At 37.6% G+C, this 27,938-nt stretch overlaps 4 protein-coding genes across 4 annotated transcripts; 2 read left to right on the plus strand and 2 right to left on the minus strand.

Moving 5' to 3' along the window:
- Window positions 1-510: 510 nt before the first annotated feature.
- kcnj9 (potassium inwardly rectifying channel subfamily J member 9) lies at window positions 511-15,292 on the minus strand. The gene is made up of 8 exons (XM_028472487.1): window positions 14,882-15,292; window positions 12,137-12,543; window positions 10,256-10,469; window positions 6,688-6,889; window positions 4,999-5,191; window positions 4,731-4,928; window positions 3,511-3,641; window positions 511-1,169 (listed from the first exon to the last, which is right to left on the minus strand). Exons 2-8 carry the CDS (start codon window positions 12,432-12,434, stop codon window positions 921-923), a joined length of 1,485 nt encoding a protein of 494 aa, XP_028328288.1. The 5' UTR covers window positions 12,435-12,543; window positions 14,882-15,292; the 3' UTR covers window positions 511-920.
- Window positions 15,293-16,943: 1,651 nt separating this feature from the next.
- On the plus strand, window positions 16,944-20,072 carry LOC114479051 (eukaryotic translation initiation factor 3 subunit F-like). The gene is made up of 8 exons (XM_028472488.1): window positions 16,944-17,100; window positions 17,465-17,535; window positions 18,231-18,310; window positions 18,392-18,529; window positions 18,602-18,693; window positions 18,778-18,914; window positions 19,708-19,821; window positions 19,914-20,072. Exons 1-8 carry the CDS (start codon window positions 16,989-16,991, stop codon window positions 19,989-19,991), a joined length of 822 nt encoding a protein of 273 aa, XP_028328289.1. The 5' UTR covers window positions 16,944-16,988; the 3' UTR covers window positions 19,992-20,072.
- Window positions 20,073-20,611: 539 nt separating this feature from the next.
- On the minus strand, window positions 20,612-21,506 carry LOC114479435 (MICOS complex subunit MIC26-like). Its single transcript, XM_028473104.1, has one exon. The coding sequence runs from the start codon at window positions 21,440-21,442 to the stop codon at window positions 20,843-20,845; it is 600 nt and encodes a 199-aa protein (XP_028328905.1). The 5' UTR covers window positions 21,443-21,506; the 3' UTR covers window positions 20,612-20,842.
- A 1,026-nt stretch (window positions 21,507-22,532) lies between these two features.
- Window positions 22,533-27,348, plus strand: LOC114479703 (protein PIH1D3-like). Its single transcript, XM_028473531.1, has 6 exons — window positions 22,533-22,762; window positions 22,888-22,954; window positions 24,314-24,419; window positions 24,866-24,962; window positions 26,791-26,876; window positions 27,156-27,348. The coding sequence occupies exons 1-6, from the start codon at window positions 22,670-22,672 to the stop codon at window positions 27,283-27,285; spliced, it is 579 nt and encodes a 192-aa protein (XP_028329332.1). The 5' UTR covers window positions 22,533-22,669; the 3' UTR covers window positions 27,286-27,348.
- Window positions 27,349-27,938: the final 590 nt, after the last annotated feature.

Genomic DNA, 27,938 nt, shown 5'->3' on the forward strand with positions numbered 1-27,938 from the left:
AAACCCGTTGCTCTTGTAATCGTAATTGAATTGTAATTGAGTTCAGATTGTAATTGGCACAAAAATTTCTATAAAAACTCTCAATTACAATTTAAACCATGGGGAACCATGTTACAGCTCTATGTCTTATGCTTACATAGTTAACAATTATTGAAATGTGTTTTATATTAACTTTTCCCACTACCTGTCACTTCTCTTGAGATCAATTTTACAATTTCAAAAAATAAAAATCAAGGGGTAAACTGACAGAACTACGGCTCACACCAAGAATAGTAATAACAATATTTTGATTGATTAGGAAGCCTAACAAGGTAACAAAGAGATGAGAAACAAATTAAATGATAGATGATATTTTTTAGTGTATTTTACAGCTGATTTAAGACACGGGTCAAACCGACCCGTTATCATAAGAGATGCTAACAGAAAGCTAACACAAGAGGAAAGCTGGTTATGTTTTATGGGCTTATTTATTAAAGGCTCAGTAATTGTGATTAATTATAATTTAACTTTAGTAATCGCGTATGTAATTGTATTTGACTTTCAGGGAAAAAAGTTGCTCACCGTAATCATAATTGAGTTACTGTATAATTCAAGATGTAATTGTATTTGAAACATGTAATTGACCCCAACCTTGGGTACTTCGTCATTGTCTCTCCAACCATCTGTTTGGATACACGGGATACAAACGTACAGCATAGTATTGTCACCTAAGTGCAGGTATAGGCAAGGGTGATCGGAGCAAATCAAACAAGAAGTGAAAACATGTCATAAACGTACAATAACATCTGAATACTGATATTAAACAAAAAAATATGAAAAAAATCATGATATAACCTGGTACCTTGAGATATGACATCTACTGCAGAGCTGAGTCTAAGAAACCAACACATGTGCAGTAGCAGTGATAACATTCTAATGTTCTAGGCCTCTGATTCCGACTGATCTGTGGCTACGCTCCCGTTCAGCTCGCCCAGCCCGGGCTGCTCCTGGACGTCAGTGGGCTCCTCTCCCGCTTTGCTGTCGGCCGAGCCGGCGTCGGGCTGCGTGGCTGCCTGCTGTGCTAGTGTGGGCTCTTCATCCAGTCTGCTGGAAATGGACCAGTACAGGTGAGCGTCCAGTCTGGCTGCGGCCAGTGACAGCTCTCGAGCTGAGCAGGAGGGCGTGTTTACCTGGAGAGTGACAGGGCATGTCAGAAAGGTGACTGTAGATTGGGTGGTCACAGGTGGGGGGTGTCTGTATCCTCCCATTAAAAAAAAAAAAAAATCATATTATTTCCTTTTATTGCTGTCAAAGTTTCTTTTCACTATTCATTTCAATTTAGTTGTATTTTTTGTCTTCTGAAAAAATTACCATAATACTTTGTCTTACTTTATGGTAAATTAACTTGATTTATATAGTACTTTTATGACTACACTGAAGTAGTCCCAATGCGCTTTACAATATCAACTCATTCACCCGTTCACACTCCAATGGGACTGAGCTGCCATGTAAGGTGCTGGTCAACCACTGGGAGCAACTTAGGGTTCAGTGTTGAACCATAGACAGGTACAGACTGGGATTGAACCCCCAACCTCTCGATCAGAGGACAACCCGGGAGAACTGGAAAACTGATTTTCCTTCTTTAATCACAACTTTTTAATGAAACAGGTCCAAATGTGGTTCGTCTAAAATTAATGTCAAGCCTGTGTTTGAACAAAAAAAAAAAAAAAAAAAACGCACACATTTGCTTTCTTTCTATGAGTTTAAATCTGAACCGGAATGAATTTAACTTCCCAGTGTTTGTTAATAGTTGCTACAGAAATAAACGCATACGACAAAGATCCCACCTTGTTTACCGTTCACCAAAGGAGACTTAGCGATTGGAGCAGTTAGTTCCATGTGTAGGTGGGGACAGGAATAGTTCTAGAACTGTTCCAAAGCTGTTTTTTACTCATTGTGGATCTGACTTTCTCAGATGCAGCTTTAACTGCTCATGGCTATAATCCATGGTTTCATATGGTTTCACCAGTCCTTCCAGTGATTGATTGGTGATTAGTGATTACTAGCAGCTGTTTCCCATCTACTAGGTTGTGGGTTTGAGTGCCAATGTGCATTTTTAATCCACTGTGTTTGCTAGGAATACTAAAAAAGAAAACTTTAAAAATAAAACTAGTTTTTATCAAAGCTGACCTATCAGATTGTTTGTAAACATTGTGACTTATTTTGTTGGGCGGGGCTTAGCTTGGAGGCAAACCACCATAGATATATATATAAACACTAGATGACTTACCCGCGCTGTTAGACAATGGGCAGCGACGTAGCAACGTGGCGGCCATCTTACCTCAGACAGCTGGCCCTGCTCATTACATCGATGTCAATGGTGCATGTGCTATTTAAACAACCCTAACTTGCTCTATTTTCAACCAATTTTCAAACGGCAAGCTGCAATTTCAACATGTACAAGCATCCTAAGTCGTACCTACATATAATAAGGTTCGTAATAAGGCAAACCGTTTGTAATTCCGTCAATATTTCATCGAGTTAAGGGTATTTTTGTTTTGTCAGAACGTCAGTTGTCTGAGGTAAGATGGCCGCCTTTGAGCTTCACTGGCGAATCCCGCTTGTGTCATCTCGTGTTTATATACAGACCCTTTACAAAAAATTAGAATATCATGAAAAATATGTTTAATTTCCATAATTCCATTCAAAAAGTTAAACTTTCATAGATTATAGATTCAAGGCCCACAATTTAAATGATTTCAAGTATTTATTTGTTTATTTTTACATAAATTGGGCTTCCAGCTCATAAAACCCACAAAAACGGGATTTCAAAAAATTAGAATACTGTGAAGAAATCACCATTTACTTTTCAGTTGTTGCAGAAAACAGAAAACTGGACTGTTGGCCAGTGGTCCAAGGTCCTCTTTTCTGATGAAAGTAAAGTGTGCCTTTCATTTGGGAATCAAGGTCCAAGGGTTTGGAGGAAGACAGGTGAGGAACAGAACCCAAGCTGCTTGAGGTCCAGTGTGAAATATCCACAGTCAGTCACGATTTGGGGTGCAATGTTCTGTTCTGTTGCTCACCCGTCTTGGACCACTGGCCAACAGTCCAGTCCTTCTTCTCCTCTTTTTTTTCTGCAAAAACAAATTTTTAAAATCCTGTTTTTGTGGGTTTTATGAGCTGGAAGACCAAATTATGGAAAAATAAGCAAATAAATATTTGAAATAGTTTGAAATTTGGGCCCTGAATCTATAATCTATGAAAGTTTAACTTTTTGAATGGAATTATGGAAATGAAACAACTTTTCCATGATATTCAAATTTTTTGGAAAGGTTCTGTATATCTATGCTTTAGTCAGCGGCGTTTCCTGTTTTTGCCTCCAGCCATTAAGGGGTCTATAGGTACATTTTCAATAGGCATCATTAAAAAGTATTTTCTGGAAAGTCAGGAAGGTCTGAATATTTTGGCCCGGTTTTGAATAATTTCATCAATTTCATTTGATCTTGTTACACCAGCCTTAAGAAATGTTACCTCAAACGTGTGGTGAAAGGCTCCGTAGTCCACATCAAAGAAACCCTCAGCCAGAGACATCATGGGGCTGAACCTGTGGCCCCACAAAACCTCCTCTGCTAGGTAGGAGCTCCTCGCCTGGCACGTCATCCCTGCACACACACAAACCCATCGCACTCAGTGGAAAACACGCATAACTCTACACAGACTTTTTGTCTAATCTGTGATTTAAAGTGACTAAAACTAAAAGTGTGTGTTGTTTGTTGTCGGGGAGTTCAAAGACAGGTTAGAAACGGATTACTGAGAGTAATCATTGTAAGAATATTTCAAGCAGCAGTAGTAGAGTTATGTTTGTCCTGCTTCAGCTGTGAGTCAGTATTTGGATTAAGCATGAAAAGCTGTGATACACTGATACACCCTGGACAAGTTGCCAGTTGCCAGGCCTATTCACATTGGATTAGTATTAGAACAGGATCTCAGAGTTCAGCAAAATATGGTAGGTAATTTTTACTTTACAGATTGCTGACATGGCCGATTTGCACGGGATTTACATCACAGACGTTCTCCGCAATTATTACAAATCACATGTGGTCCCTCGGTAAAACTATTCCCGTGCGAACAGGGCTTAAGACATCCAGGAAATTAGCTGATTTTCTAATTAACATGTTTTTAGAGACGCCTTGTGAAAAAAAAAATCCTTTATTTTCTTATTATTGTTCTTTTTATTCATAAAATAATTGACTCCTGTGTGCCACTTCCAAGTGACACACACCATGAGGGATGCATTAGCAAATAGCAATGTGTACAGTAAGTGTTTGTATTGACTTGGTTTATTATCTGAAAAGGAGATCATATTTTCACTGGTGTTCATTCATTTGTTCGTCTGTTATCAGGATTACTGAACAGATTTGAACTAAATTTTAACCAAAGATTGATCTTATGCCATGGAAAGATGCATTACATTTTTGGAAGCAATCCGTATAAATGTACTGATTCTGGATCAGTTTCAAATATTAAAAAATGCCTATCGCTCATCATTGGCAACATTTTTTAAATTCATATCTCGGTCCATATTTGCCTTTTTGATATAAAATTTGACTCAGATTTTAAAATCCCCTCACAAAAAATTCTATATTGAATGTTACTGTTAAATGGTCTGATTTTCTAAATTGCAATACTGTAAGACTTGTTTCTCAGAGTTCTCTGAGGCCTAAAAGAAAAAGATGCTCTTGAGAACTTACCAGTAGCTTCCACCATCCCTTCCAGGATGACAACAATTTCAAAGTCCTCCTTCTCCAGCTGGGCCTGTGACATGTCCCAGAAGGCAGATCGACTGTCAATCTCATGAGAAATGACCAAGGGCGAGACCAGGAAGAGACGATCGTCACCCGTCTCAAAGCCCACGCTGATGTCGGTCTGGTCCAGAGGGATGAACTCACCTACAGGGACAGTTTGGTTCAATGAGCTGATCTCAGATGAGGTAACCCCCCCACCCTTCCATTGTCTCACCCTCCTGTGTCTGCTTGGATTTGATGAGCTTTGCTCTCATGTTGGCTCCTACGATGTGGGAACTCCGTAAGTCTCCCACCCTGAACATCAAGCAGAGCTTATCGTCTCTCAGAGAGATTACAGCATGCTTGGAAAACACCAGCGTTTCGGCTCGTTTGTTGGGCTGCGAGATTTTTACAAACATGCAGCCAACCTGTAAAACAGGAAATAAGAGAATGAATTCATAGAAAAAGCTTCATAGTTGAAATATGGCACTGAGGTCTGAGGATAAGGAGTGATGATGATGAAACACGTTTCATGTTTCTGCTCACAGACAAATCTCATTCGTTTTTAAACATCTCTCATTTTTGTGCATAATCCACTAAATGAAAGTCAGACTAAAGCATTTCAAACTTGCTAACTCAAAAAGCCCAGCGTGTCCAGCAGGCGTTACTGCCAGCATGCAAATGCAAATGCTCATGAACATGATTCATTCCATCACCAAAACTGCTCACTCCGTGCAAACGAATGAGCTTCATCAGCACCTTCAAAGTTAATGGGAGGACACAATCTTAACAGATTTTCATCAGTTCATCCAGTTAGTATTAAAGTTCTGCTTAAATTTTACAGAAATATATTATCAAAACAATATTTTTACATGGTGTGCATTGTTTTTGTTTTTGCCAAATCTTTCAGGACCATTATAACTGAGAAATAACATATATAATACATATTTGTAAAATAATCAATTATTAAATGGGACAGTAAAAGTTTAACCTATAATATACAGTATATACTGTATTAAGAGAAAAATACTCTCTATCATTATATCAAATGATATTGGTTGTATTCATAAAAATATATATATATATCTTTATATATATTTGAGTGTCCCTCGTAATATGTTTACATATATTTTATGTTTACTAGAGAAAACAAACTGTTTAGTAGGGGGCAGTAAGTAGCACAAAGCTGTGATGTGGTTTAAATAGTTATGATGATATGCTGCACTGCCTTAGGCCACCACTGACATTAGTTGTAAATGTATAAAGTTGCTAATTTAGTTTTTATTGTTTAGAAGCAAAAAAAAAAAAAAATTGGTACAAGAAAGTAAAATTATGACGTATAAGACCAAATTCAGGTCTTAAAGCACGTGTCAAAATCAAGGCCCGGGGGTCAAATCCGTCCCTTTACAGCATCCAATTCGGCCCACAGAAAAAAGTAAAAAATGACAGAAAACATGTAATTACTGTGTAAATTTCTAAATAATTCAGTTTTCCAGATATCTCAAATTCACCAACTCCACAAAATTTTTAGGGGCTTGCATTTTTTCTTTGTTATATATTGCATGAATGCAGTCATTTTTAATTGCAAGTTGTGGAACGAACTCTCAATTTTTCCACAAATCTTGCAATTTCTCACAAAAACATTCCACAAAATTCCTCTAAATCACACACAAATTTGTAACAAAATCAAGTGAATTGAACGAATATTAAATGTTATGTAATATTAAAGTTCTACGGCCCACTTAAGGTCAATCTGGTCCATATTTGGCCCCTGAACTAAAATGAGTTTGACACCTCTGTCTTAAAGGGTACCTGCAGTGAATTTTAATTGCGAGCTTTATCAAAACTTAGACAATTAAACCATTGTTTCTAAAAATCTTACAACTTCAACAACTCATTGCTTTCCACTGGTCCCACTGCTCACCATGAAAGCGTTAACCATCGATCCCAGTATGGCTTGCAGCAGCAGCAGTATTGTGCCCACTGGACACTGATCGGTGATGACGCGGTAACCGTAGCCTATGGTGGTCTCTGTCTCAATGGAAAATAAGAACGCGGAGATGAAGCCATTGACGTTGTTGACGCACGGAGTCCAGTCCTCATCCTCCAGATGGTCCAGATCACCCCTTGGTGGGGGAAAAAAGTGTGAAAATGTGAGAAGTGTGGGGGAAGGCGACAAAACAGGTGTCGGGGAAAGAAAAACAGAGAGAACATGAGAAGAAGTTGTATTTTTAAACCTGGCGTGAGAAATGTATAGATAGCAACTCCACTTTCTTTATTTAATGCTCATGGGGCGACTGAACAATGACGAATTCATCTTGAATTGTCTTAAAGTTGGTCAATTTCCTCACATTTAATGAATATGTTGATTTTCCTGTTCTCTCCACTGAACCGTCTGCAGATGGGCTACACATGCTAGTGTCTCTGAATTACACAGCATCAGCTAATTAATAAAAACGTGATAAGTCATCTATGACCTTTTCCCCTGTGTGTCTAAGGAATAGCACTAACACTGACAGTTTTTTGGAGCCCGCTTCGGATGGTCTGTAAGTGGTATAAAAATGTCACATTTTTACAAGCAGGATCTGTTAGCTAATTGGAGTGGAGACACAGCAACACTTCCACAGAAAGCCTCAGCAATTTTTTTTTTTTTTTATTACCCTTTCCTCATCCTGCTTGAACTCCACAAAACAAATCTGCAAACGTTGCTCTGCCTCCAGATTGATGATTGGATTCAAATGATAGGTTACGTCATCTACAAACCTACTTCTTTGTTGCTTATTTATTCTGTCTTCTACAGTAGATAAGAACCGTGTCATGTAATTTCACATAGTGCGCCAATCTACACCTACATAAAATGTATGTTTTTTTTTTTTTTGTCAGCATCTGGCTTATAATAAACACCGACATATTGGCAGTTTTTAATACGGTGACATTTTAAGTGCACAAGTCAAAGGCAAATAGTGAGACAATTTTACAGCAGACTAGTTCTGTGATCACATGGACATTCAAATGTGACGTGCATTGAACATAAAATTGCAATATAGGAGGGCATTAGCTCCGGGAGCTGAAACTACCTTGTTCATGCAGAGACCCGAAACGAGTGATTGCGGACGGGCTGGAGGACTGAAACGTAGTGAGTGGGAAAAATCCAAACAGATGAGCAATAGTGCTGTAGGTTTTGAGACTTCTTAGTCTCAAGACCATTTTAAAAGTCTTGGTCTTGTTTCGGATTTGAAAGCACTTTTACTTTCACTCTCATCTCGCTCTCTGACATCCCGGACTACATATTTACTGTCAAGATCGGTTGAGACCAGCACTGATTTCTGCTATTCTTCAACTTTATTAATATGACAATAAGGGTTTTAGGTTCTCTTACTGGTTTTTAAGTGTCTTAAAGGTCTTGGGCCTTCTTATCTTTCAAAACTGCTTTTACCATATGACCCTTCCCGAACCCTGAGGCCTTTTAATAATCCCTACAGTCAGGACACACACTCACGATGAGGCATTGTTCCAGTTTTAAAGCCCCCGTCTGTGGAACAGTTTGCTGGAGTACCTCAGGGCTGCAGAGAACGTTCATATTTTTAAGAACTGGCTCAAGATCCAATTGTTTAATTTAGCTTTCAGCTAATTTTTTTATTAATTTTTGGATTGTTATCTGTTATACTTTTATAGTTTTAGGATTGTTATCTTTTATGTTGTTTTAATAGTTTTAAGATGATCTTTTATGGTTTTAGGAATTTTGTCTATTATGTTGTTTTTATAGTTTTAGGATTGTTCTTTTATGTTGTTGTTATAGTTTTAGATTTATCTTTTAGGATTACTATCCCAGTGTTTCCTCGGAGGGAGCCCTTTGCACTAGGGGCTGTGATGGGCTGTGGCTTCAGTGGTCCTGTCTCGTGGCCCTCAGTGATGGTGAATAGCTTTTGCTGGACTGGGGGCTCTGTCTCGGTGCCGTGTGCCCACGGTCTGTGTCCTGCTCCTGGTGGTGTTTCATCCCCCCGCTGTCTCAGGCCAGAAAACCGCACTTGCAACTTTCCCTGCCTCCGACCCGGTGGCAAGACGTACTGCTTTACGGCAGCCCAATACAAACTAATGCTAGATTATGACCAGCCCCGTGGCTTCACACGGTCGTCTGCAAATTCACTTTTCACAAACTTATATCGTGGCGGAGCCAACAAAAAAAAAGGCAGAGAAGACCTTTGTCTGAGGAACGGAGCAACTCCATGCAGTGACAGCTCAGCAGCAACACACAGCAATCACACTCGTCGCGGCAACAAGCACGCACACACACTCCCAACCCAGCGCTCCATCAGGCAGCACACACAGAAATATCGGTCCTACTATCTATCCATCCATTTTCAGAGCCGCTTTGTCAGCACACAAACAAACACATGACACATTTCCACACTCCCTTCCATGTTACTCCCACATCATTCATTAATTTCACTTGTCTCTCTTCCTCATACTGTTCACATGGTCACATGGGACTATATGTGTGAAAGCACCCTTAGTGTCACTGTTGTATTAGGATTTTTCAGTGATCGGTTGCTACCGTCTCGGGAGAGCAAAGGTGCGCATGTAGCTGTGGGGTGGGGCAGAGTTTTTAAGACAGTGACATAACCAAAAGGGACCTTTAGGGGGAGCGGTAAGCGCAAGTTACTTAGTTCTGCTTTAACTAGATCCTCTGTACACAGCCATGTGGCATTGTGCTTATTTTAACCTGTGTGTCTGTGTGTGGTGGACGGGGTTTGTACGGGGTGGATGTTTCATTTTTATCTTTGTAAAAGCTATTTGAGCAGCATTTTATAGTATGAAAAGCACTTTTTATACTTAAAGATTAATTGATTGATTAATTGATTAACTGATAAGGAGAAGAACTAGGCAAAACAATGAATATCTTCAATGCGTGCATTCATCTGCCCCGATATTGTGACTGAGTGAGCGGTGGCGAAAGGTGGTGGTGTTGCACACAAAAAGTATGCAGAATCATTTGTTTGTCAGCTCCACTGCAGAAACTACATCATCTCTGCAATTAGTGGTGGGGAAAAAACATTGATATAGGCTATCGATCAAATGAGTTGGAAAACCTTGACATATCGAATCTAGGCCAAATATTCAATATCGTGCATCACTATGACTGTTGCCTGGCAATAACTGAGATCTTGCGTCTTAGAGTAAAAAGCAGTTTTTTGGCTTGTTATCTAAAATATTTCATAATTACTTTGTGAAACAGATAAATAACCTGTAGTGCATCTTTTCCCAGGATGAAAGTCATCCTTTTATCCTTCTAAAGTCTAAAGATGACAGAGGAAAGAAAAAAGCACTCATTTTATGAAAGCCACGTTTTGTTTCTTTTTAGTCAAAAAAAAAAAATGACAGAAATTTCTGAAGTTCTGATTTAACTCTATTTTTAGGCTTCCACCAGTTGCTTTTTTCTTTCAAAAACATTTCAGTGGTCCTTAGAAATAGACAGTGACTGTGATTCTTACCTACAGTATGCTATGAGGTACCAGATGGCCCCAAAGAAAAGCCATGTGACAGCGTAGGCCATGACAAAGACAAAGAGTGAGCAGCGCCAGTTGAGGTCCACGAGCGTGGTGAAGATGTCAGTCAGGTATCGGTACGTCTCTCGCATGTTGCCGTGCTGGACGTTGCAGCGACCGTTCTTCTCCACATAGCGCTGCCTCTTACGCCGAGTTCGAGCTGGTGGTAACATGGGTAAAAGAAGTCGCAAACATGCTTAAAAGTGGAGGTTCCTGCTTTTGTGGGGAAAGTTCAGCCACACTCTCACTTTTATGTGTACGTGCGTTTACGAGAAACGACTTTCAAAAATCCTCAGCGAACACGATCAAAGCTGCCTTTTTACGACGTTTGAAGATGATTATCTTATTGTAGCTAAATCAAGGGACATGGTTGAAGATAGAAAAGCTGCAGATAGGTGAAGAGGGACATAAAAACTCAAAGGGAAATTCAGAAATGAAAACTGACAGATGGGAAAAAGAACAAAAATCAAATGTGACAGGACGCAGTCATCAAACACTCGCAGAGGAAAAGCTAGAATATTGGACGTCCTTTACTGTTGATTCAACCTGATGGATTGGTTACAGGTGGGAGCAAGACTTTTTTTTAATGATCATTAACAATATCGGGTTTATTTTCACATTAGCCTATAAAAGAATAGACCACAGTTTATGTTAATGATGTCTTTAACGATTTAGCTGATGCTATCTTAATAGCTCTGAGAATATGCAATTCAATGTACTTTTAAATATTAACATTTTAAAAATATATATACTTATCTCCTTGTCTTGTATTTACTTAGTTTTTATTATGTGCTCAATATAAAATACAGCAGTGGTTCTCAAATGGAGGTATGTGTACCCCTAGGGATACGCAATGGCACTACGGGGGGTACTTGAGACAGACAGTGGAAAGTTAATACATTAAAGCATTAAAAATATGGGGTTTAATAATGTTTATTTTTAGTTGAAAATGATAATCATAAAATTGTCTTGCTTAAAACATGAACTGAAAATACAAGGCAGGAGATGACCGCAAATGAGCAAAACTACTTTATTTAAATCTCTCCAGCAGGATCTAAACACCGCTTTATTCCACTTACTGTATTTACAAAATGGGATTCTCTAAAATATGTGTCAATTCATTCCATTACAGCTGTTTTTTTCTGAGCAAAATGTTGTACTTTAGAAATAAGAGAAAGGGGGTAATTGAACCAAAAAAGTTTGAGATCCACTGGAATAGAACATAGAACAAGCAAAACGTTGCGCAAAACTGTAACAAAAAAAAGTATGCAGGACAGACAAAATGAGAGGAAATGCACATTAACAGCAAGCAGTGTTTAGATTATTAGAATGAAAGAGGGTTCCAGATTGATCTCTGCAGAACACCATATATCTACCAAAAACCATACTTTGACAATGCAAAAGTTAAATTCAAGTTTGACAATGACAAGAGACTGACAATATGTAGGTAATCAGAACGTGAAAAAAAAAGGTGTTTTCCACGACATAATCTGAGCATAAAGTAACAGTAGGAGAAAGTTAAGCCATGAGTTAGCATATAGCTGTGTCTCGTCTCTACGGCGTGTGTCGAGTGGATGGTTAAATAATCTGTTGCAGATAACATGAACTACCCTTTATTGTAGAGATACTCTACAAGGTTTGACAATATTCTCTGTAGGCTTTTATTTTGAAGCTAGGGTAAATAGGGTGTAGTCTCTACGATGTGCGTCGAGTGCATGGTTAAATATTCTGTTACAAAGTGAGACCTGTACAAATGAAGGTCAGAACAAACTATTACCTACGCTCAGATCTCTCTAATGACTCTAGCTCACATTCTGAAACACTCACCCCACCCAAACCGTCCTCTCTCCTTTTCCGTCCCCTGCGTCTTCTTCCGGGGCTGATTGGCGTTGGCCTCCCGTTCAGCCAGCTTGGCCTGGAAGGACCTCTTGACCGTGGCTGTAATGGGAGGTGGGGGGGTTGTCTCTGTGGTCACCACATGGCCCAGCTCCTCCGATAGGTTGAAGACTCCTGTGGCACAGGTGGCATCGGCGGCGACCTCCACATCCCCCCCTTCCCTTTTCTCCTCCACCGGGAGCGTAAGAGAGTCCGGACGGGAGGGGAAGATGGAGTTTTCTAGTGCCATTGCCTGTGTGTGTGTGAGTGTGTGTGAATTAGTGGATTATTGATATTGTCCCTGGAGCAAACTCTGTCTAGTAAATGTTGATTGGATCATTTGTTTGGTTGAATACAGCCTGGAACAGAGGAAGGACACAATGATCAGTAAAAACTGAAAAACACATAATTGATTGTCGGCTTTTCTGTCACGAGAAATCAATGACAATTCATTAGTTTAAATAAAAGCAGGACTCTCATGATGGAGCTCTTTGGATCATTACCAAACACTGAGGAGGAGCAGGACTTTTTTTTCCTGTATTTGTTTTAAACTGAAATATTTGACGAAACGGCTGGTGCCTCCTGGCCCTGCGTTTTGGTAGTATTTGTAGTTTAGCGGGTTTATACTGATTGCCATGGCGATGGATAGGGTTGGCCCACTGTCCTACCTACTTTAGTCCTGTTTTGTCAGGGTCTCCTGTACCTTTTTATTTCTTTAATTTTCTTTCTGTTGCTACTTTTCAGGTGTACTTTGTTGGCAGTGACTAGCCGTATGGTTGGCGTATCAATATAATGACATTCTATCCGTACGCAGCGCCCCTCATTGGCCAGTTTAGAAAGTACGTAAGTAAGAAATTTATTTATAGAGCGCTTTTTGCAGATTAAATCACAAAGTGAAAATAGAAGAATAAAACATGGGTGCATATACATCATAAGAGCAGCAACATAAATGGATAATAAAAATTTTAAATCCAGTTAACTAAAAGCTTTTATGAAAAGCGAAGTCTTCTATAGTTTCTTAAAAGTGTCCACACATTTAAGCTCCCAGAGAGACTGGTGCAGGTTATTCCAGAGTCTGTGGGCCACAGCCAGCTTTTGGGATCTTTAGGAGACCCTGGTCTGAAGACCAAAGACATCGCCCTGAAGTGTAGGGGCACAACAAGTCCGTGATAAGGTCAGTCATTGGCCAGTTCCGGTCACGTAACTAACGTAAACCTAACCCTAACCCTAAACATTGTTGCGATACAGATCATAACCTAAACCTAACCCTAACCCTAAACATTGTTGCGATACAGATCAAAACCTAAACCTAACCCTAAGACGCTACGAACGTGTACTTCAGTAAACTTACCAATAGCACCGGGGGTTGTCCCTACGGCAACCATTCAAATAGACACTTTCTACTTTGTTTTAATAAACATATTGAAAACTTGACCTCCGAGAGTGTGTGTCGCATGTGTTGTGTGTGTGTGTGTGTGGGGGGGGGGTAATCATGAGTTCCTCAGCAGTGTCAATATGCCATAGCAAGAACTTTCCTCACCCTGGTCAATACTGTGCTAAAAGGTTTCTTATTAGGTCTTTGTGTTTTCGATACAATATTGATATTGAATGTGTAAGAAGAGTAAAGAAAACTACTATTAGATTATCATTGTCCTGCTTTTTGAGATTATTGTTTTTAGAGTTTTATAATTGTTTTTATTCTATTCAGTTGTAGAATATTTTTATGTTTAAGGTTAAGATTTATGTAACTCATTGGGTAGTAATAAAGGGCTCCGTTTTTTTCTCATACCTACTGTTGCTGAATATTCTCTGTTTGAGTATATTACTTTATCAAGCCTAATCTAACATTCCACACACTATATATATATATATATGTGTGTGTGTGTGTGAAAAAGTCATATCCGTATATCTCTAACTGTATCACAGATAAACATCCACGACGGTTGCCATGACATGCAAGCAACAAACCAGGGCTTTGGACGTATGATTGATGCTTGATAGCCAAAAAAGTAGTGTAGACTCAAGCACAGCATTACTTTGCATGTTCTCACTGATTGAGTATGTGCCGATTTTATCTTGTTTTTCCAATCCAGGTTTGGTGGAGGAGCAGTTCAGGAAGATAAATAGATGTCCTTAGTTTTATACAGGTGGCAATTTATCATTTAGGATGATCAATGTTTTGTTTTGTTATTATTTTTTTGTTTTTTCTTGACTTATTTAACTAATATATATACTAAATGCAGTGTACTTTCAATGACAGTTGTCTGTTACACTCATTTTTTTCCTTATTATTCCAATAAAGTATTTAGGGGAAAAAAAAGATTATAAACTTGGAAAAAATGTCATGTTTGTCCTTGAAATAATTCTGGAGCAGTGTTAACTGTACCTATAATAAGCTTCATCAATTTTCACCAGTGTGTTTGTGTTCATGAGTGCGGTTGAGTTGAAAAGGGTCATTCCTTACACAAGTATGTTAGAATTAACTGGATGCACTGTGTACATGGACAGTGAAGGTCTTTAAAATGGAGTCTGAGTCCTCTGTATAGCCTCTGGCAGGTCGTAAGACGACACTGATCTGGTAACAATCACGATGACGCACAACACTTGATAGATGGATTAGAAAGAAGTGTGTGGATACAAATTAATCATGCAAAGGTTGAACAGAAATGAAATGAGGAAACAAAGCATGGCCTGTACCTGCTTTAGCAGCGCCACTTGTAGATGTGGAAATCCCTCATTTGATGGAAATTAAAGTGAAAATCCACGTCCGGCTCGCTTGGATCGATGACTCCCATTTCTAGTGTTTAGCAGCGACGCATCAATCCGCTATGGCTGTGTGTGGAGGGAAAACCCGCCTCTACGTGACAGATGATCACACCGCGTTTCACTGTGAACAAAAGCGCATCTGGAGGATGGATTCACCGACTTCAAAAGACGCTGTTTTGCTGAACATGTGAGGAGTGGAGGTGGGAAATGGTGGCAGTGTGGAGAAAGCCATCATCACCATCATCATCATCATCATCATCGGATGGAGGCGCTCAGGTGAGGAGGGATGGAGGATGCTGTCATCAGCACATATATACTGTACCACCACCACCACCTCCACCACAGAGGGCGGTCATAGAGTCAGAGCCTCCCCAACATCTGCACATTTCACGGGTGAGGAAATCACTGAGAGAGCGTTCTGTATAAACATATACATGCACAAAACAGATATGGAGGACCAAACCTGTCAAAGTTAAAATAAATAAATAAAATGAACAAAAGAATAAAAATAAGAACAAAACATAGATAGTCTTATATGCATAAATGATTAGATAAATAAAAGTTAAAAAATAATAACAATAGTGAAATATGTCTGTCTGTTCTTAGGGTTAATTTGTGGAATTCTGTTGATAAAGAAATGAAAAAAATAAATAAAAATAGTCACACATTATTTATTTTCAAAAAGAAAATGTCACAATATATTTTAGAGAGTTTTGTGAAGCAGTTGATTTATGTTTGTGTTTTTTTTTTTTTTTTTTTTTTTTGGCATTTGTTAAATGTTGTATATAAAAGAAGGTACATGTGTATTTATGTATTTATATGTTTTGCATTATTTGAAAAACGGCAACTGAAATGTAATTTATGTTGGGCATATAAGCATTTTGCTTCTGCCTGTTTCAGTCTTGTTATATATATTTTTAAATTGTGATTTATGTTTGAATATTTTCATTGTTATACTGAAACACACACACACACACACACACACACAAATAAACTGAAACATAGAAGTGAAGTGAAATTTTCTTTTTTATTTCCACTTTTATTTATTAATCTATATTCATTTTTTGGACAATATTTTGAGTTTTTTTTTAATTATTATTAATTTACATAAACAGATAATAACGTGGCAAAAAGATTAACCTAAAACAATAATAGGAAATAAGACGATGCTGATTTGCAGTGTGGTTCAACATAACAAAAAAATATTCTATATTCAAAATATAAACACAAATCATAAATGGGTATGGGAAGATATTTTCAGCTTTTTTGTATTTACTATTTAATGATGTATTTATATTTGTATCTATGTTTGAACTTTTTGTATTTTTTTAAACTTTTTTTCCCACATTTGTTTATTTATTCATTTAATTTTAATTTTGGCAGGTTCGGTCCTACGTAAACAGATAACATGGCAAAAAGAAAAGAAAAAAAGATTAACTCACAACAAAATTAAATAGGAAAAAAGATGATGCTGATATGAAAAGGGTGGCTCAAATTAACAAACTATTCTACATTAAGAATATAAACACAAATATATCATAAATGGATAAGGGCAAAATCTTTACAGCTAATTTAGACCGGATACGCATAACATTATATCGGCATATGCTGCATATGAAATGTTGCCAAAAATAACTTTTTTCCTTTGAACAAAAAAATATGTAACTAAAATTAAGTTAAAATTCTCTCTAGGCTTTTTTTAAGCTAAGTAATTTCCTTTTGCTTCATAATACTCCAAATGTAACTATATAGAGTATTTACAGAGTGAAAAACCGGTGGATTTAATTTTAAAACTAATTTAACTCCCCTGTACTGTGTGGTAACTGTGTTTGAAGGTCTGATTGTGTGGAGCCCGTTTACTTTATATGTGACGTCGCCATTACGTAGTAGGCGCTACAGTCAGACATGATGGTCATATTCTTTAGAACACCCGCCCTACGCTGCATCTAATTGGGTAATTTCAGCGCGGGTTGTCTTATCCCAACCAATGATAACTTGTTGACGGGACACTACGTAGAATCTCCGCCCTTTTTCCAAAATGTCGGTGTTCGGGCCGGTTGTGAAAATCCACCCTGTGGTTCTTGCTTCTATCTGCGACTCTTACGAGCGACGAAATGAAGGAGCCAGTCGTGTGATTGGGACGCTTTTGGGTAGGCATGAAGCTAATATGCGTGTCTTCATTGTTGAGCTTGGTTTTGTATAGATTTTTAAACGATGCTAGGTAGCTAGCAAGGTTGCTAACGCACGCTCGTTCGATTAAACGCAGACGCTATCTTACTGTTTGTAATGCTAACAAAATCATTGCTATGTGTCACGACGAGAAATTATAAGTGTTTGAGTTTTTTTTTTAATTTAATGTATAGTGATAGATTTCCTGGCATCTCGTTTTTTTCCCCCGAATTTAATATCCTGATGATAACAGTTGTTGCTGTGTTGTTAGCAACTTGTGCTAATGCTAGTTAACAACACAAAGGTAAATTGTTCTCATCTGCTTTTTTTTTTTTTTTTTTTCAGGTACTATTGACAAACACTCCATCGAGGTGACCAACTGCTTTTCTGTTCCTCACAATGAGTCAGAAGATGAGGTATGTTGTGAATGATCAGGTTTTTTTTATTGTGATGAATGCACTACAGTTGCAAATGAGAATTACTGTATTTATATAACCTGATAAAATGTAACTTAATCATGCTTATTAAAAATGATCTACATTTATCTCATATTAAATACATATATTGTTATTCTGGCAGGGCCAACAGTAACAATTCTTCCGATAGATACATAGAATTGTTATTGTCATTGTACAACATATACAACGAAATTAAGTTGCTCTCCAATAAATTAGGAATGACATATTACACACTAAAAATATTTGAAAAATAAATATATAATACTAGATTACTATATTACTCGGCACACTATATACATTAATTTGATAGCACACATTATAAAAAATAAATACATATGAGAAATAAATACATATGGCACAGATAGTGGAGAATTATACACCAAGATAAAGATCTTTTTTTAGTGATGTGAATGCAGGATGATCAATAATACAAATAAATAAAAGGTGGGTTTCATCCTCTTGGGCATAGAGTGAAAATAAATCCATGACAAAAGTAATGAATTCTCATTTTTTATGGTGTGTGTGTGGTTTTTTTTTTACTTGAGTAGGTTCTGAACACGTTTTAGGCTAGAATGTTAGACACACTGCAAGTTGTACAACTGTGCAAAGCTAAGACCAGAATTTCACATCATTTGGTAAATTCTCTTCAACAGGTTGCTGTGGACATGGAGTTTGCCAAAAACATGTATGAGCTGCACAAAAGAGTTTCCCCCACAGAAGTCATCATAGGATGGTGAGTTTTAAGAAATCTTCTGTTCAAACATTTTTAAACAAACATAAGTGATATTATTAAAAACCAAAATGTCTTTGACAGGTATGCCACAGGATTTGACATCACAGAGCACTCTGTGCTCATCCATGAGTATTATAGCCGTGAGGCCACCAATCCCATCCACCTGACAGCGGACACGGCTCTGCAGAGCGGCAAAATGAACATTCGAGCCTACGTCAGGTTGGCTCACCTTTCTGTTTTGTGTTTAAAAAATTCAGAGGGAATTTCTGAATGTCAGTATGTGTTTTACAGCGCACAGATGGGCGTGCCGGGAAAAACGGTCGGTGTGATGTTCACCCCACTGAGTGTCAAGTATATCTACTACGACACTGAGAGGATAGGGGGTAAGCTGCAGTCTTTGGGACTAAATATGGTTTTCAGATGAAGTTGTGTGTTATTTATTGTGCCCTGTTGTTCCCTGTTATTAGTTGATCTCCTGCAGAGAACACGTATGACTCCTGGCCGTACAAAGGGATTGACCTCTGACCTCTCCCAGGTTGCTGGCTCTGCCTCCAGGGTTCAGGATATGCTCACCACTGTGCTTGCATATATTGAGGATGTCCTGGTGAGTATTAAATATATATATCCAATTCAATCCACTTTATTGATATTGCACATTTAAACAACAAAATGTTTTCAAAGTGCTGCACATGAGATCATAAAAATGGTAAAACCAAAATAATACAAATTAGCTTTGCCACTAAATGAGTATAAAACCATAAATCGTAATGAAAACACATTAAAAACCAATAAATTAAATAAATAAAGACACACGGGACCACACAACTTATGCAGTGCTAAAAGCCAGAGAATTCCGATCAGGTCTGCGATGTACTGAGGGGCCAGTCCATTCAAAGCTTTAAAAACAAACACAATTTTAAAATCAATTCTGAAATTACCAAGAAGCCAGTGCAAAGACACAAGGATTGGGTTGATATGTTCAAGTTTTTTGGTCCCTGTTGAAAGTCGTGCTGCAGCGTTCTGGACTAACAGCAAGCGGGAAAGGGCTGATGCCAGAGTGTGCATTGCACTAGTCCAGATGACTTGAAATAAAAGCATGGACGACTTGTTCGTAAAGATTAAAAGATAAAAACGGCTTAACTTTGAATAAAAGATGAAAATGATAAAAGCAAGATTTTAAAAAAACCGCCATTAATTTGTTTATCAGGTTTAAAATCACTATTAATGGTGTCACCAAGGCTGGTGACTTTGGGAATATAGGCTTTAGAATTTAACAGCATTTTCCTGCCTTATTTCTTTTCATGTCCTATTCCATATTAATTTGCATGTCTTTAAAAAGTTTGGAGATGAGGAATGGGATAAATATTCTGCAGTAAAATTGTATTCATTTTGTCCAGTCTGGAAAGGTGACAGCAGATAACAGTGTGGGCCGATTCCTGATGGACCTGGTCAACAAGGTGCCAACCATCTCAGCTGAGGACTTTGAAAATATGCTGAACTCCAACATCAACGTAAGTGCTTCTGGTCTGGAAGTTAATTTTTTGTCTTGTCAAAATAGGTTGATGAATGGTATGTTAATAAATGTCTGTTTTTTCTCCCCCAGGACTTGTTGATGGTGACGTACCTGTCCAACCTCACCCAAGCACAGATTGCTCTAAATGAAAAGCTTGTGCTGCTCTGAAGAGCCTTTCTGAAGTGATTTATATTTAAGATAATGTACCCTTGACTGTTACTAATAAAGGTGTTTAACAGTCAATGTTTACATACTAGTGTCTGGAGTTTTTATTTTGTGATGTAGATTTTAGTGGTGTTTTGAGGTTGTTGGAATCTAGCCTTAGACCACTGTTTCCCAACCTTTTCTGGGCCATGATGTCCCCATTTTTTATCAGAAATTTCTGGCAATCCCAGAGACATTTTTTCCTGTAGTTATAGTTTTTGATCGTGTTTGTTTTGCTGTGTTACAAATACAAAAAAGCCAGTATTAGTGCACAAAGGGACAAGCTGCACCACCTCATATTTCAATACTTTATTTACATTTGAGAAAGTGGAAGTATATTATACAGTGGTTTGACATTGTGTTTTTATTTTAAAAATAATCAAAATAACTTGAAAAAACAGTTTTAATCTGTATTTTTTCATATATATAAATTACAAGACATTTCAGGTGACCCCAAGGTTGAAAAACACTACCTTAGACCATTTATTTGTAGTGTGCTAAATATTTGCTACAAAATACAAGATTTTAATTTTTTTTTTAATTGTCGTTTCTTGTTCTTTAAGAAATTTGACACTGAAGCGATACAATACTGAATTCTCATTTTAATGCCAGATAATTACCTTACATATAAATATACATTCAAAGCAGAAACAGCAGTAAATTGTTTAATCTTTTCTGACAAGCCATACCTTGCCTGAGCTTCAAAGATTTAGTGCAAATAAAAAAAAAAAACAAGTTGTCAATCCAAAGTCACTAATCAGTACCACGTGAGTCTACAGTGTTGGGAATCAGATCAAACTGCTGTTTGAGTTAAATCATCGTTTAGTTTCTGAGTCGTTGTTCTTGGTTTTGCTCTCAGGGCTCAGCATCTTCTCCACCACACTGTAGCTCTGCACTGCACAGTCATACACAGACTCCCCCGTTGACTTCACCAGAGCTGCAGTTTTCTCAGGGAAGTAGAGAGAAGCACTGAGGGCCATGAGGCCTGCGGGGTAGACGATCCTCTTAATCCTGGAGCCTCTGGCGAGAAACAGTCCCAGGATCCCAGTGAAGCCGATGATCCCCACCCGAGGGTAGAGGTCCTTCGGCGGGTTCTTCAAAAAAGCATAGGTGTCGCTGCTCAGCTGAACAACACCCTGAATTTTGGGTTTCACTCGGCTGTAGGTGTCCTGCCACCAGGCCGCGTACGGCTCCACCAACTTCCTCAGGGTGGCGACACTTTCCTCCAGTTGACCCGCTTCTGGTTCCTCGTAGCGAAGCTTCTGCTGAGGAACAGAATACAGCGACAGGTCGTCCTGCTTTAACGGGGGAACGGTCGTTGTGTGCCTGTCGTTAGTGGCAGCAAAGACGGTGACAGGTAGAATAGCCATGGCTCGGGCCATTGCACGGGGACTGGTGCCTTTCACCTTCAACATGATCTCCGCCTGCCATGCATTGACTACGGTGTTCGCAAAGGAACAATTCTGTCAACTACGCGTGTCTGACGTCAGTCCCTTCCGTAGCCAGAAAACCCAAACTATTTTTCTTTTCTTTTTTTTTTTTTAAAAAAATTATTTTTTGAAAAGCATCTACAACATACAGCTGACATAACAAAATTTATATATGTATATTCACATCAAATATACATTAAAGGTGCAGACGAAAAAAGACAAAAACGTAAATTTCTAATTATTCTTGAAAAGCAGGGTTTCAACCTTTTTTTTATTTATTTATTTTAATTATTATTATTAATGACAAATACGTACAATAATAAACAAACATGGCATTTTCCAATCGACAGTAGAATATTAAAACAAAGAACTTGCCAATAAGGGAACATCAACTCAAAGCAAAATCTATTATTTGCTTAAAAATCCCAAACGAATCCATCTCTTCATGGGAGAAACAAAGAAATGCTAGAACTTTAAATAAATAGAAAAAAACAAAAGCCTTTAAAGTTAAACACAACACATTTTTAAAGATTTTTATTACAGTGTTCGCAAACAAAATGCTATTTTGTTTCAGGCTAATGACACAAATGTCATTTTTAAACACAAATGTATTTACATTTTAAGTAAAAATAAGGTTTACTTTATCAGAATGTAAAAAAAGAAAAAAAAAACCCCGTTTTTTCCATTTGTAATTGCTTTAAAAATTCATTACTCACGTTTTTTTCTGAAACGTTACAGTTCGAATTTAAAGCTTTTAAAATTGATGTTAAAAATGTATTGAAATCATTGCAGGCATCATAAAACAGAAGCGCTATAAGACTGTCGACAGTTCTAATGTTGTATGTTGAAAAACTCATTTAAGAAAAGATCATTTTCGTTTCTGTTTTGCTTTGTTGCTTGGATATGTGGATTGGTGTTTCATTATTGATGCCTGATTGTTTATCTTTTTTTTTTATGTGAAAGATCTACAGTGGTATATGAATGATAAAATACTTGTTTCTCAATAAAGCATTTAAAAAAAAAAAAGGTCGTTGGTTGCCATGTTTGTTTGTTACCATAGTAACGGACCGGAAACAGTTCTCCTTTCATTTTTAAACCTAAAGGGATATTTTAACGCTATTGTGGAACGGTTGTAGCCAAGTTAACCAGTGGTAGAAGTTGTTTTATTTTATATAAATTAGGTGAGAAAACAACCACAGCCTGTATTTGTAAATGGAGAGACTTGGGGAATCTTCAGTCCAGAACCTTCAGGCTCTGTCTGCCCTGTTGTCCCCTCAGCAGGAGGAGGATAAAGACTTGGTAATGGTTAGTACACATGTTAAGATGGTATTATATATATCCTTTGTTTTTTTTCCCCATGTTGTTCATATATTTACCACAATTTGAAATTCTGGTTTATGTTTCCACAAGACTGTTTATTTTTTTTTTAGAATGGGGACAGATTGGCACAGCTGGGCCCTAATAATTTTGGTCCAGCACGCAAACAGGATGATAAAGGTAATCCTTTTTGTTTTGGTAGAGCTAAATTCCAGCTTCATGCGATATAAATAGATATAATATAAATGCATTGCTTTTTGTTAAGTACGTTTTCCAAAATTTTAATTGATTTGTTAGGGTATAAAAACGGTTTACCTTGATTGTTGTACATGCAACACAAACTTAATCTTAGCCTTTCACCACTTTTTTTATGACATGGTGAAAACCGAAGTTGTATTTTTCAAATTAAGACCATATGTGAGGACGCTGCTGTTTTTCTGGCGCAATAATATATGAATTATCTCTACATTTTGCCTGCTGTTTAAAATGTCTTTGGAACCATACTCCGAAATTATTTTTGAAATGACAAAACAAGGTTTGTCATCTGCAGAAATCGCTTCAAATATCAAACTCACTGATATCAGATTAAACCATTTTCTGTGCAAAATCTCCTCTCTTGCTGAAAAACTCCCATTCCCACTTTGGTGCGATATTTTTGTAGCAATTTCTGCAGATGACAAGCCTTGTTTTGCCATAATTCATATATTTTGGTGCCAGAAAAACAGCAGTGTCCTCATTTATGTGTTCTTATCTTGAAAAGAACAACATCCGGTCTCAAAATCAACCGATTTTTAAATGTTTGTTTATCCTTTCTTGACCCTGATGAACTAATATGCCTTGAATTTAAATTTTAGGTTTTAAATTTGAAAACTAAATTAAATAACCACTCGTTTTTTGTTTTTTCGATTTCCTTTTGTGAACAGAAAATTCAATGACCAAAACATACAGTCTGTTCGGCCCACGGGAAGATTTTATTCAAAGTAACAATTCAAAAAAAAAAAAAAAACACACAACTCTTTGAAAATCACCATTTCAGTTGTAGATATATATCTATCTTAATACATTTGAGAATTCTCAATTCTCTAATGTATCTTTTTTTATCACCTTGTGTTTTGGTGTGTAATCAGTTAAGCCTGTCTGGTGACAAGTATGGATAAATTATAGTATAGTATAAGTATAATGATGGTGAACAGAAGTGGTGAGAGCTTATACCTGCCTAAAACTGATATTTGGGATCAAGGTATTTAAGGTTAAGCCAATACAAATTCCCAAATTTAGCAAATCTCCACCAGAATATGATAGAGAATACAGTACTACATTATTTGCAGTAATATAAACACATTTTTCTCCCTTGAAATCCAGAAAACTCTTGCATATATCCCACAGAATTCAGGCAATTGTGAGTAATTGCTTAGCAGTGAGGATATTGTAAGTGACTTACAATATTTATTACACATGACAGTGCAAATTGGGGAACCACAATGTTGAATTTGTGCTTTCTTTCCCCTTTCTTTTTATTCTTGGTTTTTAATATGGTAGCGTCAACTTCCATCATGGAGAAGAACTGCAAAGATATCTGGAGCGAGGACGAGGTGGAAGAAAGTTGCCAGTATGAAGATCTTGCAGACCCAAGGCCACAACCTGAGTAAGACTCTAAAAGAGACAGGAAAAATGAAGGCGTAATTTCCCACTGGTGGCGCTAACATTTATTGAGGTTATGAGTAAATAACTCATTTTCTCCTTTTTCGTGTTTTAATTTGCACTATATGTTGCAATAACCCCCTGATTGTGAATTTCTATTAATTACCAAAGTGTTTCATGCTCACCATTGTGCTATAAACTAATTAAAGTTGGTTAATACAAGGGTGACTGATTTTTTACTATTCTCTGAGCAATTCTATTCAACTTTATTTATATAGCAGCAAATACAACATGTCACCCAGGCACGCATCACAATATATATATAAAAATTTTTTTAATGAAAAACCCAACACATCCATTTTAGCGAGCTTCGCCAAATGCATTCTCTATTTATGTATGTTGGCGTATTCTATACTTTATTATCCGTGTTTTGTTTGTGTCTCTATGAAGGTATGAAATCATACTGAAACAGTGTGTGGGGACTGAAGATCTATTTCTTGGTTTGAGCGGAAAGAATCCATCCTCCATGTGTTGTGAATTCATGCAGGTAACATTAAAATGTTGGAGCAAAATTAATATACCATATATTTGCGTGTGATGATCTGTGTGATTACTAGGGATCGACCGATATGGATATTTAGGGCCGATAATGATTTTTTTTTTCATCAGCCATAGCCGATGACCAATACGGACTGCCAATTTTCTTGAGCCGATTTTTGGAGCCGACTACTTTTGCTTCCTCAATTTACATCATAAAAATTGTACAATGATGATAACAAACGATACAAGTCTCAATAAAAAACGAACATTTATTGAAATTAACAAAGGTGAGGTAGAACAACACCAAGTAAAAAATATTATACAAATAATAAAAACAGGGGATGTAGAACAAGAACAAGTAAAAGAGTGAGACATCTCATGAAATATTAAGAGAACTGTTCATCCTCGACTTGAAAATAGCTTTGACAAAAGTTGGCCTGATTGAAGATGTATTTTATTAACAAGATTATAGAGTATAAAGATATATAATTATAGTATTAAACACAAAAAGAACCCATGAATAATAGTCCATTCCAACACAACCCCAGAACATAAATTAGCAGAAGAAAATAATGTGATGTCAGATGTACATTAAGCAACAAACTGTTCAAGTTTCTGTTCTAAATTGCATCAACATTAACAAGAATAAATATTCAAACAAGATGTAAACTGCTTCTCAAAGTTTTAAAAACTTCTTCTCAGCGCAGCGCTGAGTGAGAAGCAGAAAGAGAGAGAGGGTAACACACACACGCCAAACCTCCAGCCAGCTGCTCGTTAAATACAACTGCAACAACAACACGTGGACCCACGGAACAACTCTAAGTTAAACAGTTAAAAGATGCTTTGAAAGTTTAAAACTTGCCGTTGGGGTTGAAGAGCTTCCTTCACGCTCTGCTAGTGGGGGGAGGGGCTCTGCACTCTGTCTCCAGCAACATGGAGCAGCCTGTGGCAGTCGCTCTGTATATAAAGCAGATCAGCGAATGCTCCAGCGTACATCGGCCGATGCCGATACACGCAAAACGATGAATTGGTCGACCACTAGTGATTACATATCAGTGCAACACATACAATATTCATGTGTGATGATTCATTAAGGTTGTGTGCTTGCATATCAAAGCTTCATATACTCTTGTGTGTAAATTGTGAGTTCTTCTGCTATGTTCTCCTGATGTCCTTCTCCATGCCTTTCTGCCTGGTGAGTCACATACGTAGATAAAACACCCTCAAAAGAGATACTGCCTAGAACCAGATGGTACCCGACCTTCAGGCCATGAGAACAGCGCCTGCGCACACATACCAACCAAAACAGTTAGATAAAAAGGTGCCTTTCACCCAAATTCAAGCATGTACACACACAGGCCAGATAACGCTTCCTTAGCCCCATTTTCTTTCTTGCTCTCACATCCTCTGCCCTCCCTCTTTTCTTTTATCTCCTCCTTCTGAGCTTAGAACACTGTAAATTATATTGTTTGTTTTTAGATTACTAGCATAACCGTCCATTCCTCTTTGCACAGAGTGATTCATTGTGCGCACTTCTTTTGATTATTTGGTTTTAATACATTTTGTCACTTTGATTCACCATCGCCCCCGTCTGGACTTCATCACCACAGATTATGTATATTGTCTAAAAGGAGGGGTGCTGACATTCTGTCGTGACAAAAAGCTTTACACATTCACTCACTGTAGAGATCCTAATGAAGGACAATATGTATCTAGAGTCACACAGTAGTATGTTTCTGTTACTTCAAAAAGAAGTGATGGTCAGTCTTTCACAAATTATATTGGTGCACTTTGTTAAAGATGAAATAAATATGCCGACCTTGTGACTGTCGCAGGTGAAAATCCAGCTGCCTGACACTAAATCATCTGATGTCGTCCTGGATGTGAAAGAAAAGTTCCTTGATCTCCGCACTCCAAAATAGTAAGGGACCTTTTGAAATCCTCCTCGATTTCATCTTATTTTATTTTATTTTTTTTAAAATTCCTTCATGACTAAGGAGCAGCAGCAGCAGCAGCAGTTATAGACCAAAAGCACCTTTATCCAGGCATTCCCATCTCATCAAAGTTTCATGCTGTGATCTCTGCTTTGATCTCCTATTCACAGCTTCTGTCATCTTCCTTGTTACACTCTAGACACACATTATCTCTCATCTAACCTCACAGAATGTGTAATCTCTTTTTTCTTTTAATTTGTTCTCAGCAAACTGGGTCTCCACCTGCCTCATCCCATTCACAGTCAGGAGGGAAAAGCCCAGTTTTTCAGCGAAAGGGAAGAGCTGGAGGTGACTCTACTGATGAAGCGGCCCCTGGACCTGATCAACATGCAATAAAATAAGACTGTTTTATGATTACAATTACAATTTCATTTTATCACACTTGTTTTCAAAGCGACGTACAACAACACCAGCAGTTATTATCCTTGGGGTCAATTTGACCCTTTCAATGTTTATCATTAAAAAACAAAACAATAGTTGATTTACATTTTTTTGCTTCATATTTCATGACTTTTCCTTAGTCAAGAATTTTCTGGAAATCATTTTCTAGAGGTAAATATGCCTGTGGTCAAATTGACCCTGAGGGTAAAATGTGTTGGTTAAGGGACTTGCTCAACCTCCCACAGTGATTGGACAGGTTGGATTCGAACCAATGACCCTGCGATTATAAGCCCACTTCCTTAACTGTAACGCCCACCACTGCCCTGTTGTTGATATTTTGTCTTCATTCATTCTTTGCGCCTTGATGATAAAACTCTGAAGCCATTAAATATACAAATATACACTATAGTCCGTTTAAATTTGACAGTTCCTTACTCAATGAGGTTAACTGAGGTTAACCTATGCAATCAAAGTGAAACTGTTTCTTCTTTTTACATCACAGTGTGGTTTCGATGCTACTTTTAACATTGTCATCCAGCTGCTAAAGCCTCATTAGTAAGTTTCCTGTTCCTGTTGTTGTAATGACTTGTCTTAACAAGAAACAAAAA

Source organism: Gouania willdenowi, chromosome 17, assembly GCF_900634775.1.
Source record: "Gouania willdenowi chromosome 17, fGouWil2.1, whole genome shotgun sequence".
Taxonomy (NCBI): Eukaryota; Metazoa; Chordata; class Actinopteri; order Blenniiformes; family Gobiesocidae; genus Gouania; species Gouania willdenowi.